The 21278-nt window shown below is 52.4% G+C and overlaps 1 protein-coding gene across 1 annotated transcript in view; it reads left to right on the top strand.

Moving 5' to 3' along the window:
• Window positions 1-1015: 1015 nt before the first annotated feature.
• SCNN1A (sodium channel epithelial 1 subunit alpha) overlaps window positions 1016-21278 on the top strand; it is a 30352-nt gene continuing 10089 nt past the window's right edge. The window contains exons 1-4 of the mRNA XM_056106865.1: window positions 1016-1063; window positions 1301-1664; window positions 15339-15609; window positions 17601-17791. Coding sequence (XP_055962840.1) covers window positions 1306-1664; window positions 15339-15609; window positions 17601-17791 — 821 coding nt within the window. The 5' untranslated portion in view covers window positions 1016-1063; window positions 1301-1305. The remainder of the gene's footprint in view (window positions 1064-1300; window positions 1665-15338; window positions 15610-17600; window positions 17792-21278) is intronic.

The raw sequence follows: 21278 nt of genomic DNA, 5'->3' as shown, positions 1-21278 counted from the left end.
GGGGGACCCGGGGCACGGGGGACGGGCGGGGGCGGAGAGCCGGGACAACGCCCCGGGCCACGGCCAGAGGCAGGTGAGCGCCGAGAGGCGGGCGCAGGAGGGAGAGAGGCCGGATCGGAGCGCCTGGCAGCCAGCGCAGGCAGGTAAGGGAGGACAGAGCCCAGGGAGAGGAGAGAGAGAGACGGACAGACACACACAGCTGGACAGACAGACGGCCAGCGCCAGTGCATATGAGGGAGACGGGCGTAGGTAAAGGGAGCCGGAGAACTGGGAGAGCCTGCCGGCGCGGGTGAAAGAGAGAAAACACAGAGAGAGAGAGAGAGAGAGAGAGAGAGAGAGAGAGAGAGAGAGAGAGAGAGAGAGAGAGAGAAACAGATGAGACAGAGACAGATGAGACAGAGACAGATAGAGACAAACAGAGACAGAGACAGAGACCGACAAGAGAGCACCGGCACAGCTAAGAGAGACAGGCGTACCCAGATAGACCCAGAGAGGGCAAGAGAGCACAGCTAAGAGAGAAACAGTCACACACACACACACATGCATGCACACACACTCACACACACATACACACTGAGGAAAAGAGATCTGAGTGCAGCTAAGAAACACACAAAGACAGAGAAAGAGGGAGAAGGTGGGACAGAGGACAGACAGGTAGAGAGAAAGGCCCCCTTCACCTCCCCGCACAGATCGGAGAGAGGAAAGACAGAGAGGAGAGACACGGAAAGAGGGAGGGAGAGAGGGAGACAGAGACAAGACACAGAGACAGAGAGAGACAGAGAGAGATAGAGAGAGGAGGGAAGGAAAGAGAGGAGAGAGAAGAGAGAAAGAGAGGAGTGGGGGAGAGAGAGAGGGAACGAGAGGAGAGAGAGGGACAGAGAGAGATTAGGAGAAGGAGAGAGATAGAGAGACAGAGAGGGACAGAGAGCCGAGAGGGACAGAGGAGAGGAGAGGCAGAGAGAGAGAGAGAGAGAGAGAGAGAGAGAGAGAGAGAGAGAGAGAGAGAGAGAGAGAGAAGCTAATAACTTCCTGGAGGAGGAAGATCAGAGTGACACTTGACTGGGTAGAGTGAGCGAGACCCCAAGGGGGGTGGTCTGGGAGAGGCAGAGGACAGGCCCTGGGGGGATCCAGCTCAGCACTGCTGCTGGCCCCCTGCTGGACAGAGGCTGGCAGAGCAAAGCGGACCGGGGTGGGGTTTCCCGGGTGCAGACAGAAGCAACGAAGCCCTGGGGAGAAGGGGATGCCCAACGGGGGGCCGCAGGGGTCAGTCCTCAGCCCTCACCTTGCCCCCCACCCCCAGATCTCATGAAGGGCGACAAACCCGAGGAGCTGGGGCTGGGCCCCAGCCCCGCCGCGGCCCCCCAGCAGCGCACGGAGGATGAGGAGGCCCTGATCGAGTTCCACCGCTCCTACCGGGAGCTCTTCCAGTTCTTCTGCAATAACACCACCATCCACGGCGCCATCCGCCTGGTGTGCTCCAAGCACAACCGCATGAAGACGGCCTTCTGGGCTGTGCTCTGGCTCAGCGCCTTCGGCATGATGTACTGGCAGTTCGGCCTGCTGTTCGGGGAGTACTTCAGCTACCCCGTGAACCTCAACATCAACCTCAACTCCGACAAGCTGGTCTTCCCGGCCGTCACTGTCTGCACCCTCAACCCGTACAGGTCAGCCGGGCCCGGCCAGGCCAGGGGCTCCCGGCCCGCTGGGGGTGGAGGGTTGGGACAGAGGGTGCAATAGAAATAGAACTGCAGGCCCAGGGCTATGAGGAGAGTCCAGTTGGTTTTGTTTTTGCCCCCAAGACCCAAAGGGACCCCATCCCCCACTCCTTGGGGCCAGATGGGAGCCTAAATTGTTGTTCTGATCAGTAACTTCTTCCTAGCTGCCTGAGGCTCCTAGGGGCCTGGGTCTCTTCCTTTCCCTTCTTCCTGTGGGAGGGAGTGCCTGAGGTCTGAATGCTGGTAAATTCCTAAAGGACTCAGGGAGATGGGCCAGAGGGATAGGATAGCAGGTAAGATGCTTGCCTCGCATGCTGGGTTCGAGCCCTGGCATCCCGTCTGGTCCCTATTCCAGAGGATATAGGCAAAGTGAAGAGCAGGTGACATCCCTGAGCCTTGAGGCTCGGGCTGGCTCTAGCAGGAGAAGAGATAAAAGAAAGCCGGTCGGAGCCATAGAATAGCCAGTAAAGTGCTGGCCTTGCACGCGGCCGACCTTAGTTCGAATCCTGAGGGTCTTCCTGAGTCCTGCCAGGAGTGATTCCTTGAGCACAGAGTCGGGGAGGAAAGTCTGAGCACTGTGTGGGGGTGTTCCCAGGACAAAAAAACAAAAGAGAGAGACATGGGGGATGGAACAATAGCACAGCAGGGAGGGCGTTTACCTTGCATGCTGACCTGGGTTTGATTCCCAGGATCCCATATGGTCCCCCGAGCACTGCCAGGAATGATTCCTGAGTTCCGAGCCAGGAGTCAGCACTGAGCGTCACTGGGTGTGACCCAAAAAGAAAAAAAAAAGAGAGAGAGAGAGAGAGACAGAAACAAAGGCAGCCCTGGTCAACTGCTGCCCCCTGCATGAGCCAGGTGACCCCATTCCTCTCCAGGTCCCTGGCTGTGAAGTGTGAGGGTGTGGCCTGAGATTTTGGGTTCCAATGCCTCTGCTTCTTGCCAAGGTTTGCTTGGAAAGTCAGAGTGAGTGGGAACCGGGCAGAAGAGAGGAGTCAGGAGCCAGAGTAGACACACACACACACACACACACACACACACACACACACACACACACACACCTATCATGTGAACTGACTCCAGATGCCCCAGGAACATTTGCAGGCCCCACACGGGTGGCAAATGGGCCTCTCTAATGCAGACAGTCCTCATGGAAAGTCCAGCTACTTGCTGGGTATTGAAATGAAGAACACTACTGAGGGGTCAGGGTTATAATACAGTAGGTAAGATGCTTGCCTTGCACGCGGGTTCGATCCCCGGCATCCCATACAGTCCGCAGAGCCCCTCCAGGAGTGATCCCTGAGCACAGAGCCACGATTAAACTCTGAGCACTGCAAGGTGTGACCCAAAGACTGAAAAGAAAAAAAAAAGTGCAGGAGATTCTACAGATGCATGCACCCATCCTGGGTTTAAACTTCGGTACCCCCGTAAGCTCCCCTAAGCCCTGCCAGGAGTGATCCCTGAGCACAAAGCCAAGAGTAAGCCCTGAGCACTGATTTCTGGGGTTTGGCTAGAAATAAATAAAAAAAAAAACAGGATGAGGGGCCAGAAAGAGAGCATAGTGGTTAAGGCATTTACGAGTAATACTGTAAGCGGGGAGGGCACTTGTCTTGCGTGCCATTGACCCAGGTTCAATTCCTGGCACCCCATAAGGTCCCCCGAGCCTGCCAAGAGACCCTTGAATGCAGAGCCAGGAGGACAGCAGGGTGAGGCCCCCCAGAAAACACAAAGAGGCCTTGCTTTGCACGCAGCTGACCCCCATTCAAATCCTCAGCTGCACAGAGAATTCCACAAGCACGGTTGCCTGTCCCTCCTGAGTGCAGAGCAAGCACCCAGAATAGCCTCTGGTCACCCACGGCCAGGGATGGTCCCAAAACACACCCTCCACCACCCGTCGCAAACACACAAAGAAAATATGATGGAAAGCTCAGGGCATACACACGTCTCCCGCGGCCCTCTCTGAGCAGCGTTATCAAAATCATGCCAGTGGGTTTCTGCCTTCGAGGAGCGTGAGCCGGATGAGCGCATGCATGCGTGTGTGCGTGCGTGCGTGCATGAGCATGGGTGTGAGCGGGCAGGAGGGGTAGGCGTGCATTGATGGAGAGTTGGCATCGGCCTCAACCTGGAGGTGGAGCCCCCAGAGAGTCTATTATGTTCCCTAAGGTGTGTCATGGGCTAATAAGGGCTGGGACGGGCTGTCCTGCAGAGAGTACATCGATCACCTTCCACGGAACGCCCCTTGACTTAGGGGGCCCCTGAGCACAGAGCTTGTCGGGGATCCCGTCCCTGTGAACGACGCTCCAGGCCTCTGCTTTCCTGTCCTGCGGGGGCAGCCCCGATGGTCCTCCCCACGTTTCACTGGAGAAACCCGAGGCCAGAAGAGAGGAAGCCAGAAGGTTAAGGAGATAGTGACAGAGCCGTGACTCATGCTGTTTGCCTGATCACCAACGCCTGCTTCCACTTAATTCCCAGGATGTGGGGCAGAGGCTCAGGGAAGCTTCCAATCAGTGTTTACATCTCTCTTCTGGATTGGCTCCGATTCCTCCCTGCTGGCCTCTTCTGCAAGTTGCTAGTGGGCTGGGCTTCCCTTCTCTTCCACCCTGACCCCGGATCTCCCCTGCCCTAATCTTGTCCCCGGGTCTCCTGTGCTTTTTTTTTTTATTCCTTCCGGAATCAGCCCTGGGCTCAGCTGGGCAGGGGGGGCCAAGTGACTGCAGGCTGCAGGCTCTCCGCCACAAATCTCTGTGGCTGAATCATGTGTGTGGGTGTGAGATGGAGAAACTCTCCCCACCCGCCAGTCTCCCCCTCCCCCACCACCGCGGAATCTGCTGGGGTGGGCATGTTTGCAGATGCTCTGCTGGACGGAGCTGGTACCCTGGTCAGTCGGAACCCAAGGCAGCTGGGAGAGGGAGGTGTGCATAGACACAGAGAGCAGCTCGCCTGTATAGGGCTGCTACAAGGTGTAGAGAGGGCACTCAGGTGGGACTGGAGCAATAGCAAAGCGGGTAGGGCATTTGCTTTGCACGCGGGCAACCTGGGTTCGATTCCCAGCATCCCATATGGTCCCCTGAGCACCACCAGGGGTAATTCCTGAGTGCAGAGCCAGAAGTAACCCGTGTGCATCGCCAGGTGTGACCCCAAAAGCCAAAAAGAAAAAAAAGAGAGCGCCCAGGAAGGGGAAACTCCTTCTCTGGGATAGGGGGAGGGTCCTGAGTACTTTTTTGCGTGTGATCCTGTGCTGGGCACCTTATAAACCCTCCCAGGGAATTTGGGCCGGTCCGTGGATATAGGGATTGTTCTTTCCATGGTGCAGACGAGGAAGGGAAACCTTTGGCTCTGGGTCACACGCCAAATCATTAAGACAGTGAGGGGCTGGAGCGATAGCACAGCGGGTAGGGTGTGTGCCTTGCACACAGCCAACCTGGGTTCGATTCCCAGCATCCCATAGGGTCCCCCGAGCACCACCAGGAGTAATTTCTGAGTTCATGAGCCAGGAGTAACCCCTGAGCATCACAGGGTGTGACCCAAAAAGCAAAACAAAATAAAACAAACAAAAAACAAAACAAAACAAACAAACAAACAAACAAAAAAACCCAGGGAGACTAGAGATATTTTTTTATTATTATTTTTCTTTTTTATTGAATCACCGTGACATAGTTACAAAGCTTTCATCAGTTCATATAATGATCGAACACCCATCCCTCCACCAGGGTACAGTCTCCACCACCAATGTCCTCAGTATTACCCCCAACTTTCCAACCCTCCCTCTGCATCCATTGCAGACACGTTCCCTCTTACTCTCTCTCTACTTTGGGGCATTATGGTTTGCTATATAGATACTGAGAGGTTATCATGTTCGGTCCTTTATCTACTTTCAGCACACATCTCCCATCCCAAATGATTCCTCCAACCATCATTGACTTAGTGATTCCCTGCTGGAGAGATTGTTAAGACAGCTGGCAAGGTGCAGCCTGGGTCAATCCCTGACACCACGCAGTGTCTCTCGAGCACCAGAAGTGATCCCTGAGCACAGCTAGGCATGCTCTCCTGCCAACCCCAATAAGATTTCATCTTGAACTGGAGAGAGAGGACAGGGGTTAAGGTGCTTACCTTACTCCCAGTGATGCTGGTTCTAACCCCAGCACTCCATGTGATATGCCGAGCCCTGCCAGAAATGGTTCCCGAGCACAGTTCCAGCCCCTGAAGTGAATGAAAGTAAAAACAATACCATTAATAACACGGGGCCGCAGCGATAGTACAGCTGGTAGGGCACATGGCAGACCCGGGTTACACATGGCAGACCTGGGTTCGGTCCCCGCCATCCTATATGGTCCCCTGAGCACCACCAGGAGTAATTCCTGAGTGCAGAGCCAGGACTAACCTCTGAGCATTGCCAGTGTGACCCAAAAAGTAAGGAAAAAAAAAACTAATGCTAAGTTCTTAATAGGTCCCAGGCATTTCTACAAATTTACATGAGTATACAGAGCATTTTGTTTTGTTATTTTTCATTTTAGGTCTCACCTGGCAGTGCTCAGGGCTTACCCCTGGCTCTGTAGGCAGGGATTTTACTCCTGGTGGGGCTCAGGGGATCCTACGAAGTCCTGGGGATTGAATCTGGGTCAGCTGCAGGCCAGGCAAGTACTCTAACCACTGGACGACCTCTCCATTCTCAAGTACGCACCGCATTTTATATTCCATTATTCCTTACCCAAAGACCTCCGGGTCAGGTACCCGTCTTCCTCCCCTGGCTCAGATGAAGAGACTGAGGCCCGGAGAGGTTAAAATCACTCACTCATTCACACAGGCAGCAGATGGAACATTGGGGTTCAGGTCATGCCCTGGCCTTCCCCTCCAGGAGCCGGGCACCTCAGCCGAGTACCAGACCCAGTGGGTTGGGCCTCGGAGCTCCTCTGCCATGTGCTCTCAGAGGAGATAGGTCGGGCCCCCATCCCCAAGGAGAAGAGCAGCAGCAAGCAGAGGGCGTATAAGGCAGGAACACAGGAGGTGGCATCTAGTGACCCCACACCCGCCAAGAACAGAGCTCAGGGACGTGCAGCCATCAGATCCCGAGGGGTTTAGTGGGTGCCTAAGGAACAAGGCCAAGGTTTTTGGCATTGTTTTGTTTTGAGCTGCACCCCACAGTGCTCAGGGATTATTCCTGGCTCCGTGCTCAGGGCTCACTCTTTTTTTTTCCCCTTTATTTTATTTTATTTTTTTTTAAAGTTGTAGATTTACAATTTTTTGTGCTTCGGTTTCAATTATACAATGATCAGATACCCATCCCTCCACCAGTGCCCATTTTCCACCACCATGGATGATATCCCTCCCACCCCCATCCCCCCATCCCCCCCGTCTCTGTGGCAGGGCAATCCCCTGTGTTCTCTCTCTCCTTTTGGGTGTTGTGGTCTGCAAAAGAGGCATTGAGTGGCAAACATGTTCAGTCCATAGTCTACTTTCGGCATGCATCTCCCCTCCTGGGAGGATCCTCCAAACATCCTTTATTTGGTGCTCTCAGGGCTCACTCTTGGTGAGACTCTTAGGACCATATGTAATACGGGGGATTGAGCCTGGGTAAAGCACTGTAATTTTTATTTTGTTTTGTTTTTTTGGGGTTTTTTTTTGTTTGTTTGTTTGCTTTTTGGATCACACCTGGTGATGCACAGGGGTTCCTCCTGGCTCTGCACTCAGGAATTACTCCTGGTGGTGCTCGGAGGACCCTATGGGATGTTGGGAATTGAACCCAGGTCAACTGCATGCAAGCCCTACCCACTGTGCTATCGCTCCAGCCCAGGCACCTGTAATATCTCTCTGTTGCACTTTTTCAAGTGTTGGTCTTTTGGGTCACACCATGTGGTACTCAGAGCTTAGTCCTGGTTCTGTGCTCAGGAATCAGTCCTGGTGGGACTCGAGGGACCATATATGTAGTACAGGGGATTGAATCCATGATGGGCATGTGCAAGGCCTGTAATTATCTCTTTGTCGCACTGTATCAAGTTGTGGTCTTTGGATCACACCGTGTGGTGCTCAGGGCTTACTCCTGGCTCTGTGCTCAGGGATCACTCCTGGTGGTACTTAGGGAGCCATACCCATTGCCAGGGATTGAACTCGGGTCAGCCACGTGCAAGGCAAGCACATAATTCACCTTATCTGGGCTATTTCTCTGGGCCCAGAACTCAAGGTTCTTATTGAACAAAGGGAGCTCATGGTGTTTTCTCTTCCGGAAAAAAAAAAAAAAAACAAGTTTTCTTGGGCTGAGCAACAGAAATAGGGAAGGGACGGTGGCAAGTCTCCGAAGAGGGGACGCTGCACTGGGCCGTTTGTCCAAATGCTGGGGGCGGGGAAACCCCTTCTTACAGGCTCTGTGGAAGGGTGTGGCAGCAACCCACAGTCCAAATGCGTGGAGTTGCCAATTCTTTCCATTCACCAACTCCCACTCTCGCCAGCCCCTCGCTCCCTCAGAGGCCCCCTTGATAGAGCATACTTGCTTGGGGAGAGCAAGAATTGGCCTCCTCCCATATGCCCTTTGGTCCTGCTTCTGTGCTTAGAAGCTCCCTGAAGATACTTTTTCTTGGGGCTGGAGCGATAGCACAGCGGATAGGGCGTTTGCCTTGCACGCAGCCGACCCGGGTTTGATTCCCAGCATCCCATAGGGTCCTCCGAGCACCGCCAGGGGTGATTCCTGAGTGTGGAGCCAGGAGTAACCCCTGAGCATCGCTGGGTGTGACCCAAAAAGCAAAAAAAAAAAAAAGACACTTCTTTCTGGGCTTAGTCACCAGCAGCTTGGGTTAGCTGGGGGGGTAGCTGGCATGGGCAGTAGTGGGTCCGTGGCTTGGTAGCAACACCTGCTTCTCTGTGGGGCCGGTTAGGTGTGGCAGATGCGTGGCAGGCAGTGGTTCCGCGTCCCCTTCACATTTTCTCCTCCAATAACTGTGGGGCTGATCTGAAAGCAGTGGGCACCTGCTTGGTGTCCAGCGCCTCCTTGGCCAGGCTCTCTTCTCGGTGCTCAGGGAACCACCCTCAGGCAGCGGGCACAAGGAAGAGAGGTGCCTTTGAGGCTCCCCAGTTTAGAAGTGGCAAGGTCAGCCGAGGGGACTGGGCTGCAGAGTAGAGCTTGGTTCCTTAGCTATCGCTTCAGTTAAGTGACTTCTAGAACTTCTAGACTTCTAGAACTTCCACTACCCATTGCCCATCAGAACAACCACTGATCTGGTGATATCCGTTGCTCTTTTTTTTTTTTTTAATTTTTGGGTCACACCCAATGATGCTCAGGGATTATTCCTGGCTCTTCACTCAGGAATTACTCCTGGCAGTGCTCAGGGGACCATATGGGATGCCAGGGATTGAACTCGGGTCCACCTCATGCAAGGCAAATGCCTTACCCGCTGCATTATCGCTCCAGCCCTATCTTGCTCTTAAAATTGGCACAGCTGGGGACAGAGACATAGCACAGGGATTAATGCATTTGCCTTGCACATGGCTTCAAGCACCCCAGATGGTCCTCCAAGCACCACTGGGAGTGATCCCTGAGCACGATGCCAGGAGGAAGCCCTGAGCACCTCCAGGTGTCAGCCAGAGAGATGGAGATATTGCTGGCTCTGTGGTTAGGGATCACTCCTGGCGGTGCTCAGGGGATCGTGTGCGTGACTGGGGATCAAAGCTGGGTCAGTGCCAGCTGCTGGTGCCCTGCTGGCGGTACTATTCCCTCTGGCTCGGCTTCTCCACTTGGTGCCACTGGATGAGTCCTCATGCCACCCTCTGGTGCCTTACTCATTGTGCAGATGAAGAAAAGAGTCATGGGGCTGGAGAGACAGTACAGCAGGGACGGCGCTGGCCTTGCACATGCCTGGCCTGGATTCATGGCATCCCTTATGGTCCTCAGAACACTGCCAGGAGTTAATTCCTGAGTGTAGAGCCAGGAGGAACCTTTGAGCACTGCCAGGTGTGACCCAAAAACCAGAGAGAGAGAGAGAGACAGAGACAGAGACAGAGACAGAGACAGAGACAGAGAGACAGAAATACAGAGAGAGAGGCCAGGAGGCAGATATATTGGGTGATTTATCAATATGACAGTTGGAGAGTGAGAGACTAGAACCCCGAGACCCATATCTAGCTGGTCTGACTCTGGTGGACCGCAGCATGCCCTTAAGAGAGTCAGAGGTAGCAGGGATGGATGGAGGGTCAGGCGGGCAGCAGAGCAGTTTCTGACTTGATGAGCCTCAGGGTGTTTTTATTTTATTTTATTTTACTTCACCTGTTGAAGGGAATCCTCCGCCCCTCTCGGAGAGCCCGGCAAGCTACCAAGAGTATCTCGCCCGCACTGCAGAGCCTGGCAAGCTACCCGTGATGTATTTGATATGCCAAATACAGTATCAACAAAGTCTCCAATGGAGACGTTACTGGGCCCGCTCGAGCAAATCGATGAACAACGGGAGGACAGTGACAGTGACAGTTGAAGAGGGGGGAAATGAGAATTCTAACACCTGTGACGCCATCAATGCTAGCTCTTTTTTTTTTTTTTTAAATCTTTTTGGGTCACACCCAGCGATGCTCAGGGGTTACTCCTGGCAGTGCTTGGGGGACCATATGGGATGCTGGGAATCGAACCCGGGTAGGCTGCGTGCAAAGCAAATGCCCTACCCGCTGTGCTATCGCTCCAGTCCCTCTAGCTATTCTTTTAATCACCAACCACCTCCCTCCAAACAAAACAAAACAAAACAAAACAAAACAAAACAAAGCAAAACAAACTAGTCCCTGGTGGTGCTCAGGAGTGACCCCTGGTGGTACTCAAGGGCCCATATGCGATGCTGGGGTTCAAATTGGGTGGGTGGGTTGGGGGGTCTGGATAGATAGTACAGAAGGTACATTTATTGCCTCGCACGCAGCCAACTCAGGTTCAAGCCCCGGCATCCCCTATGGTACTCTGAGCACCTCCAGGAGTGATTCCTGGGTGCAGAGTCCGGAAGTAACCCCGGAGCATCGCTGGGTGTGGCCCCAAACCCAAACCAAACCCAAACCAAAGCAAACAAATGAACCCCAAAACCCAACCCAAAAACAAATTGGTTAATTGGGTGGGTGGGTTGCAAGGCAAGCACCTTAACTCCAGTACTGCCTCTGTGGCCCCACAGACACACACATTTTGGGGACTTTTTCTTGAATGGCGGTGTCAGTGACATGCAATAAACCGCAGTGAACTTCGATGCTCCCTGAAGTTAGATAATCTAGATAGTAACCATTTCCTTTCTCCCATGTTTCTTTGCAGTCAGTCTCTCCCATTCCCACTCTCACTTTCTGTCATAGAGCACCATCCTCTAGGCCTTTTTAAGGCTTACTTTATTTTGTTTGGGGTTACACCCGGTGATGTTTGGGGCTTACTCCTGGCTCTGCACCCAGGAATCACTCCTGACAATGCTATATGGGATGCCAGGGATCAAACCCAGGTCTCAGACTCATGTAAGGTAGCATTTCCCCCCCGCCCCACCCCCATCATTCAGTTTTATCTGTTCTTAGACTTCACCTAAACTGAATCTTGCATGTGTGTCTGTCTCATTTTACATGTAATGCTTACCACAGTCCCCTTTCGTTGCTAAGTTATTCCCATGAACATGTATTTGGGTTGCTTTCTATTTTTTGACTTTTGTGAATGAAACTGCTGTAAATATTTGTCCTTATGTTTCCATTTTTCTTGGATAAATGATTAGGAGTAGAACTGGGTAAAAAATTCAAAAGTAAAATTGCTCGGTGATAAAGTATATTTATTTATTTTAATTTTAGGGCCACACCTGGCAGTGCTAGGGCTTCCTCCTCAGGGATCACTCCAGAAGAGGCTCGGGAGGCCCCTACGGGGTGCCAGGAATTGAACCCGGGTACAAGACAAATGCCCTACCCACCTTATTGTCTTTCCAGCCCTCAGGGGGTATATTTAAGAAATCATCAGCTGGGGCCAGAGGGACAGTACAGTGGATGGACGTTTGTTTTGCATGTAGCCAACCTGAGTTTGATCCCCAGCATCCCATATGCTCCCCTGAGAACCACCAGGGGTAATTCCTGAATGTAGGGCAGGATTAATCCCTGAGCATCACCAGGTATGTCCCCAAAAGCCAGGGAAAAAAACAAAAAGAGAAACCAAGGAACCACGAACAAGTCTCCCAAATTGGTCATGCCATTTTAGACACCCACTAGTAGAAATTCTAGTTACCGCACATTTTCACTCATATTAGTGGGTTAACTTTTAGCATTAGCCTAAAATGAAAACCTCATTATGGCATTAACTTGCATTTCCCTAAAGACTAATTTTATTGGGCTTAGGTGTTTGTTTCATTTTTTTTTGTTTGGCTTTTTGGGTCACACTCGGCATTGCACAGGGGTTACTTCTGGCTTTGTACTCAGGAATTACTCCTGGCAATGCTCCGGGGACCATATGTGATGCTGGGAATCAAACCTGGGTTGGCTGCATGCAAGGCAAATGCCCTACCCGCTGTGCTATGGCTCCAGCCTCTGTTTGGTTCATCTTTTTTTTTTTTTTTTTTGCTTTTTGGGTCACATCCAGTGATGCTCAGGGGTCACTCCTGGCTCTGCGCTCAGGAATTACTCCTGGCGGTGGTTGGGGAACCATATGGGATGCTGGGAATCGAACCCGGGTCAACCACGTACAAGGCAAACGCCCTACCCGCTGTGCTATTGCTCCAGCCCCTGTTTGATTCATTTTTAAAGCGATTTGTCATTGTATTATTGAATCCTAAGAGGTCTTTGCACCTCAGGGCATATTCATCCATAGACATTTTGTATTCTATGAAATTTGGATTGTTTCAGAGTCATGAGGCTATCTTCTGTTTTCGTTTTTATTTTTATAGAGTTTTTGTAGCTCTGAATTTTATGTTTGGGTCCATGAGCCATCTTAACTAAAATTTTTTGGGGGGCACTCCCAGTGATGCTTACTCCTATCTCTATACTTGGGAATTACTCCTGATGGTGCCCGGGGACCATATGGGGATCGAACTTGGGTTGGCTGTGTGCAGAGCAAGTGCACCTACCCACTGTACTAAATTTGTGTGTGTGTGTGTGTGTGTGTGTGTGTGTGTGTGTATACCAAGGTAGTATTTGAGATTCTTCTCCTTTCTCCATATTGTTTCCAGTTGTTCCAGCACCATCTGTTTGTAAGGAATTATTTTCCTCATTGGATTAAATTGGTGCTTTGGTAAAACAAACAAACAAAAAAAAAGGTAAAGGCCCTCCCGTTGATCATCGATTTGCTCGAGCGGGCCCAGTAACGTCTCCATTGGAGACTTTGGTGTTACTGTGTCTGGCATATCGAATACTCTCGGTAGCTTGCCGGGCTCTCCGAGAGGGGCGGAGGAATCGAACTCGGGTCGGCCATGTTGGCCGCTTGTAAGGCAAACGCCCTACCCGCTGTGCTATCGCTCCAGCCCAAACAAAAAACAATTGATAACATATTATCACTTAATCACTTAACTTCCCGTTAGTCGTCGATTTGCTCGAGCAGGATGAGAAAGGAGAGGCCGACAACGATAACATATTATATGAGTTTATATATGCACTCTCTCCTGTTGATTTTTGTTTGTTTGGGAGCCACATCTGGAGTTACTCCTGGCTCTGCACTCAAGAATCACTCCTGGTTGTGCTCAGGGGACCATATGGGATGCCAGGAATCGAACCTGGGCCAGCCACATGCAAGGCACACACCCGACCCATTGTATTATCACTCCAGCCCCCTATTCTGGTTTTTGGTTTTGGTTGTGAGCCTTACTGGTCTGTACTCAATACTTACTCCTGGCAAGCATCCTACCTGCCACACAATATGTTGCTTTGATCCTTGGCTATTCTACTTAAATTTTTTTTTTTCCGTATGGATTTTAGCTGATATATAATTTTTGGATTTTTTTTTTTTTTTTTTTTTTGCTTTTTGGATCACACCCAGCAATGCTCAGGGGTTACTCCTGGCTCATGCACTCAGGAATTACTCCTGGCGGTGCTTGGGGGACCATATGAGATGCTGGGAATCGAACCCAGGTCGGCCGTGTGCAAGGCAGACGCCCTACCCGCTGTGCTATTGCTCCAGCCCCTATTTTTGGATATTTTGATAAGTTGTATTGAATCTGAAGATTAATCTGTTGCTGGGCATGTGGCTCAGTCACTGAGCACTTGACTTCCAGCATTACAAAACAAACAAAACAAACCAAAAAAGATCCATTTGGGAGATATATTAACAATATTGAGCCCCTATATGTTTGTTTGTTTGTTTGTTTTGGGTCACAACCGGCATTACACAGGGGTTAATCTTGGCTCATGCACTCAGGAATTACTTCTGGTGGTGCTTAGGGGACCATATAGGATGCTGGGAATCGAACCCGAGTTGGGGTCGTGTGTAAGGCAAACGCCCTCCCCGCTGTGTAATATATTGCTCTAGCCCCCTAGTCTCTATATGTTATGTCTATACATAAACATATATGACTCTCCTTTGACTTGGGCTTTTGAGGGCAAAGTTCCTGCTCAGTTTTGTTACTTTCCGCCCCCTCCCCCTAGTATTTTATGTTTTTTGCTATTTCAATACCGTAAGGTGTTATTCACTGACCTCACTTTCCAATAGTTGGTGGCTAATATCTAGAAATACAATGCTCTGTTTGATATAATAGAACTCTGTTTAATGATTTGTTAGTTCTGGGTGTGTTTGTTTTTACTTTGGTAGATTTTTATCTCTTATGCCCATCCCACTCTGCCCGTGATGGACATGGCAATAGGGCCGGTATTGAGAAGGACTGTACTGGGCATTGTTTAATTTGTGGAGCTTGGGTGCCACCCTGAAACTTATCAAAACTGGAGGAGGAGGGGTGATTCGCATCAGTATTATTTTGTGTACCTGACGGGCGGGGGAGCAAACCCAGCGATGATGCTCAGGGCTTATTTTGGCTCTACATTTGGGGCTCATTACTGGAGGGCTTGGGGGGATCGTATGTGGTGGCTGGGGTCGAACCTGAATTTCACTGCGAGTGAAGCAAGTACCCTACCCTCTCCGCTACTACCCCAGTCTCAGCATTGGAATTTTAAAAAGTTCCTCTGCAGCGTCAAGAAGGGAAGTTGAGGGGCTGGAGTGATAGCACAGCGGGTAGGGCGTTTGCCTTGCATGCGGCTGACCCTGGTTCCATTCCCAGCATCCCATATGGTCCCCTGAGCACCGCCAAGGAGTAATTCCTGAGTGCATGAGCCAGGAGTAAGCCCTGTGCAAAGCCGGGTGTGACCCAAAAAGCCAAAAAAAAAAAAAAAAGGGCAGTTGAAAACCTCAAATTCAGGAGGTGTTGGGTCGCCCCTCGCTTGCAGGGATCAATGCGGGGTGACTGGGCACTGGCCTAGCCCACCCTCCTCACCCCCTATCTCGTGCGGGGGAGTGGGGGGAGAAGACAGGCAAATTCTGAGTCCCCCACCTCTCCCCGGTCATAACCCCGTGCAAATAAAACGCTCCCGTCTCCTCCTCATCCCCCATCTGCCCCCCACCCCACCCCACGGGAGGCCCCAGAGCGGGTTCCTCGGGGCAGAAGGGAGAGCGGAGACCCGGAGCGGCCAGGAATTGGCGGGAGGCCACAACCAAGCTCTCCTGCCCGCCCCTCCCAGGTACACGGAGATTAAGCGGGAGCTGGAGGAGCTGGACCGCATGACCGAGCAGACGCTCTTCGACCTGTTCAAGTACAACTCCTCCAAGACCCTGGCGGCGGCGCATCCCCGCCACCGGCGCGACCTCGGGGACACGCTGCTGCACTCCCTGCAGCTCGTCCGGGTGCCGGCTGCGCCCCACGAGGCTCACAGAGCCCGTAGGGCCGCCTCCAGCGTGCGCGACAACAACCCCCAGGTGAACAGGAAGGACTGGAAGATCGGCTTCAAGCTGGTAAGGCCCCGCCCCGCCCCACCCGCAGGCCCCGCCCCAAAGTCCCGCCCACATCAGGCCACGCCCCACCAGGCCCTGCCCCCGCAGACCACACCCCCTTCACAAAGCCCCGCCCCTTATCAGGCCCTACCCCGCAGACCACACCCTTTCACAAAGCCCCTCCCATTTCAGGCCCCGCCCCACAGGGCTCCGAGACCCCGCCCCGATACAGGCCCCGCCCTCTACCTAAGGCCCCACCCCAGAACCGCGCGGCCCCGCCCACCCGCCAGACTTGTCTCCCTTTCCGGGAGGGGGTTTGGGGGGGGGGTCCCTGTTGCCTCTCGATTTAGGAGGCTGGGAGGTGGGGCGGGGAACACCTCCTGGGCTTGCAGCTAAATTAAAATAACAACCCTCAAGTCACTAAACCAAACCAGTGCATTTATTTACTTTTCATTTGGGGGCCACCCCCCCCTTCCAGTGCTCAGGGCTTACCCCTTCCTGGTTCTGCACTCCAGGGAACATACGGTGTGCCAGGGTGCCGGGGACAAAACCCCAGCCCACCGCCTGCACAGTCAACGCCCTATCCACTGTACTATTGCTCCGGGCAGCCCCAGTACATTTATTTTGGAAGATGTATTGATAAAATATCTTTTGGTGTGCCAGCCGGTGAGGTGTCTTGGCTGAGGACCTCTGGGGGAGGGCTGAAAGAGCCTTGAGCAAGTCACCTGTAGGAAAAGGCACCTTTCTGAGTATTCTAGTAGTCACGGGGTCAGGGGTTGGGGGGATGAAAGGCAGAGTCGGGGGTAAGGGGTGGTGGTGGTAATGCAGTGGAGACCTCCAGTGACTCTACAATGAGGGAATAAGAATAAAGGGAAAGAAAAGGGACAGAAAAATAAGAGTCAGTAAAGAAGGAAGACTTTTCTAATACAAAGTAAAGTGAGAGGAAAACAAAAAGGAAAAGAAGCAGAAGAGAGATGCCCTCACCCCCACCCCATGAGAGAAAACCATGCTCTCAGGAGTCCTGAATTCTTTTTTTCTTTTTTAGTTTTTTTAAACACTTTTTGTTTTGGGGTCCCACCCGGGGATCAAACCCAGGTTGACTGTGTGTAAGACAGCCATCCTATCCTCTGTACCATGAACTCCCACCTCTAAGGAGACCTGAATTCTAGAATAGTCTTTTTTGGGAGGCTGTTTATTTTGTTTTGGAGCTGGGTGCTCCAAGGACCAAGTGGTACCAGGGCTGGAACTAAGGCCTCCTGCGTGCCAAGTGTGAGCTCCACTTACCTTGCCACCTCTCCAGAGACTGAGTTCTAGTCCCACCCTATCGAGGGAATAAATCTTGTTCCCTCTTTTCTTCTCTTTTCCCATCTGTGGTTTTTTTTTTTCTTGGAGCGATAGCACAGTGGTAGGACGTTTGCCTTGCACACAGCCGGCCCAGCTGAGCCAGGTTCGATTCCTTCAACCCTCTCGGAGAGCCCGGCAAGCTACCGAGAGTATCTCGCCCGCATGGCAAAGCCAGGCAAGCTACCCGTGTTGTATTCAGTATGCCAAACACAATAACAACAAGTCTCATGATGGAGACGTTACTGGGCCCGCTCGAGCAAATCGATGAACAATGGGAGAACAGTGCTACGGTGCTTTTTTTTTCCTTTGGTCTCACCTGGAGATGCTCAGGGGTTACTCCTGGCTTTGCACTCAGGAATCACTCCTGGCAGTGCTCGGGATGCCAGGGATCCAACCGGAGTCTGCTTCATGCAAGGCAAATGTCCCACCCACTGTACTATGACTCTGGCCCCTCTTTTCCCATCTGTGAAGGGACCAAGAATCCTGACTCCACCCTCTGCGGGGCTGCCTCCCTCCCTGCCCTTCATCCTGTGCTCTCTCTATCCTCTCTCCACAGGGGCTTCTGCTCCTGTCTGCGTCCCGCTCCCCTCCCCTACGGACCCCGGTCGCTCACTCCTTGACCTTGACTTGCCTCTTCTCTCTCTCCACGCTCTGGTCTCCGTGTCCAGTGCAACCAGAACAAATCCGACTGCTTCTACCAGACGTACTCGTCGGGGGTGGATGCAGTGAGGGAGTGGTACCGCTTCCACTACATCAACATTCTGTCCCAGCTGTCGGACACCTCGCCCGCCCTGGAGGAGGACGCGCTGGGCAACTTCATCTTCGCCTGCCGCTTCAACCAGGAATCCTGCAACCAGGCGTGAGTGTTTCTGCCCATATGGACACTTCTTCCTGGCTGGGCCTGCACTCCAGAAATGCTTGATGATTAATTAAATCCCTAGGGGGGAAGAGATGGAGCATGGGTCTGGGTCCAAACCTCTGCCCGGGGACTGGAGCAATAGCACAGCGGGTAGGGCGTTTGCCTTGCACGCGGCCGACCCGGGTTCGATTCCCAGCATCCCATATAGTCCCCTGAGCACCGCCAGGGGTGATTCCTGAGTGCAGAGCCAGGAGTAACCCCTGTGCATCGCCGGGTGTGACCCAGAAAGCAAAAAAAAAAAAAAAAAAAAAACCTCTGCCCGAAGACCTCTGCCAGGCCCCCTACTATTGCCTGCACAGCTGGGTTGCTCTGGCAACCTCCAAGAAGACAGATTGGAGATTTGGCTGTGATTTTTGTCTTTAGTTGTGTTTGGGGGCCACACCCAGTTGTGCTCAGGGCTGACTCCTGGCTCTGCACTCAGGGATCGCTTCTGGCAAGGCTCAGGGGACCATATGGGGTGCCGGGGATTCAACCTGGGTTGGCCACGTGCAAAGGTAAGCGCCTGACCCACTGTGCTGTCTCTCTGGACCCTGGGTCTGGTTTTGAACCCGAGGGTAGGAAGGGAACTTCTCTGTGATTTTGAGTAGTACTGAACCCCAGCAACCATCTGGCCTCACTTTCTCAGACAAGAAAAGGCAGTGGTGCAATTGCATGAGTACATGTGTGAGTGTGTGTGTGTATGTGTGTGTGAGCGTGTGAGCGTGAGTGTGTGAGCGTGTGTGTGTGTGAGCGTGTGTGTGTGTGTGCGTGTGCGTGTGTGTGTGTGTGTGTGTGTGTGTGTGTGAAAATCGCGTTGGAGTGAGCAAGGGATGAGACCGAGTTTCTGTCCTGACTCTGTTACTTCCTGACCCAGTGACACGCTGGGTGTCGCGTGCCACTCTTCCGAGCCGACTTCTTGGTAAAAGGGAGCGGAAAAGGCGATTCATGCAGTGTTAGACTGTCTGGGCTAGGCCAGACAGAGTTCTCAGTATCGAAGTGGCACAAAAAGGAAAAAACAAGTAACCCTTACCCTTTGGGCACTGTTGTTGCTAAAGTGATGAAGAAGATGGTAACACCTATGTCAAGAATCGCACCAGGTGCGCGAGATCACACAGCAGACCCCCTGCACAGGCCCCTGAAGCACGGGCCATGGGGTCTTGGACCCAGACCGGGAATGCCCTTGCCTTTAGCCCCACCAATCCTGGCAAAGGATTTTCCCATCCACTGTCTTGCCCGCCAGGCATCCTCACTCTGGGACTTGCAAAATGAACAGCCTGGCAAAAGAGGGCACGACCGTAGCCTATTCTCAAAGCACTGGAGTCCAAGGGGGACGACGGGGGGTCCTCTCCTGTGGCCTCTGCTGCCCCTGGCCCCTGCTTTTCCCTCCTGACTCCCATTTTCAGGAGCTTGCTGTCTTCCTGTCCCCTTTTAGGGAGCCCTTCCCTCTCGTGGCACTGCAGCAGCTGTGCCAGGTGGGGCCTGCTGGGTACCCACAAACTGGCCAGCACGTCATTCGTTCTCATCTCCGTTCTCTGTGTTTGTTTGAGGACAGAAACTGCCATCTGGGAAGGGGGCCCCAAGCCTGTCTCTGCTTACACCTGCCACCCAGTCGCTCCAGCCCCCTGTTATTATCTATTTTTTTTTTCTTTTTGGGTCACACCCGGCGATGCTCTGGGATTACTCCTGGCTCTGCACTCAGGAATTACTCCTGGCGGTGCTTGGGGACCCTATGGGATGCTGGGAATCAAACCCGGGCCAGCCACAAGGCAAATGCCCTACCTGCTGTACTATGGCTCCAGGCCCAGGGGAAAAGGTTTGGACCCAGACCCATGCTCCATCTTAACGAGGGCCTGGATTTTTGTCACTGTCACTGTCCTCCCGTTGTTCATTGATTTGTTGGAGCTGGCCCAGTAATGTCTCCATTGTGAGACTTATTGTTACTGTGTTTGGCATATTGAATACGTCACGGGTAGCTTGCCAGGCTTTGCCGTGTGGGCGAGATACTCTCGATAGCTTTCTGGACTCTCCGAGAGGGGCGGAGGAATCGAACCTGGCTCGGCCGGGCCGGCCACGTGCAAGGCAAACACCCTACCCGCTGTGCTATCGCTCTAGCCCCCTGTTATTATCTTTTAACCTTGGCCATCTTAATGAGGGCCTGGATTTTCGTCACTGTCACTGTCCTCCCGTTGTTCATCGATTTGCTCCAGCGGGCCCAGTAACGTCTCCATCGTGAGACTTGTTGTTACTGTGTCTGGCATATCGAATACGTCACGGGTAGCTTGCCAGGCCTTGCTGTGTGGGCGAGATACTCTCGATAGCTTTCTGGACTCTCCGAGAGGGGCGGAGGAATCGAACCCGACTCGGCCGGGCCGGCCACGTGCAAGGCAAACACCCTACCCGCTGTGCTATCTTTCCAGCCCCCTGTTATTATCTTTTAACCTTGGCCATCTTAACGAGGGCCTATGATTTTTGTAGTAAACTTATATAAGATCTCGCCACTGTCTTCAGATTAATTGAGCGCTGACCACATGTTGTGACATATTTTTATGATTCCTGTGTAATGGGTGAGAAACCACATCTCTCTGACATGCCTCTCCCCGAGTTCCAACGTACCTCGGTGGTCCCTCTTATTAGAGCTGAGATTCAAATGCACAGCACACAAGTCTGGAGACGTGCTCTGAACGGGCTCATTGTACAACTCCGCCTCACGCCCCACAGTGCTTAACATACATCTCTTTGAGTTTTTTTTTTTTTTTTGGTCACACTTTGCTTTTTGGGTCACACCCAGTCTAGGAGTTACTCCTGGCTTTGCACTCAGGAATTACTCCTGGCAGTGCTCCAGGGACCACTGGGGATGCTAGGAATCAATCCAGGTTGACCGCGTGCAAGGCAAACACCCTACCTGCTATACTATTGCTCCAAATCCTCTCTTTGGGTTTTTTTTTTCTTCAAAATTGGGGTCAAAGTAATAGTGCAGTGGGGAGGGCACCTGTCTTGCATATGGCCGACTTGGGTTCAAACCCCGGCACCCCATATAGTCCCCTGAGCACCACCAGAAGTGATTGATTTCTGGGTGCAGGGCCAGGAATAACCCCTGAGCACTGGCCGGATGTGGCCCCCAAACAAATGGAAACTGTGTATATCATGAATGTGATATCACTCATCTCATCTCGCCTCTGGCTCTCCTCTTAAATTGTCTTGGTATTTTTTGTTGTTGCTGGCTTTAAAAAGTTTTTGGGTATTTTTTTTTGGGAGGGGGGATGTCTCACCCAGCGATGCTCAGAGGTTGCTCTTACATATTGCCAAGGATTCAGTCCTCATGATGCTAGGAATGAAACTCATGCAAACCCCAAGCGCCACCAGGAATCACCGCTCTGCACAGAGCCTGGAGTAGCCCCTGAGCACAACTTACCATGCCTCCCCCCACCTAAATAAATAAATAAATAAA

The sequence above is a fragment of the Sorex fumeus genome, unplaced genomic scaffold (assembly GCF_029834395.1).
Source record: "Sorex fumeus unplaced genomic scaffold, SorFum_2.1 ptg000148l, whole genome shotgun sequence".
NCBI classification, from domain to species: domain Eukaryota; kingdom Metazoa; phylum Chordata; class Mammalia; order Eulipotyphla; family Soricidae; genus Sorex; species Sorex fumeus.
The sequence above is the reverse complement of the archived record's forward strand: the minus strand, read 5'-3'. Positions and strand labels throughout refer to the sequence as shown.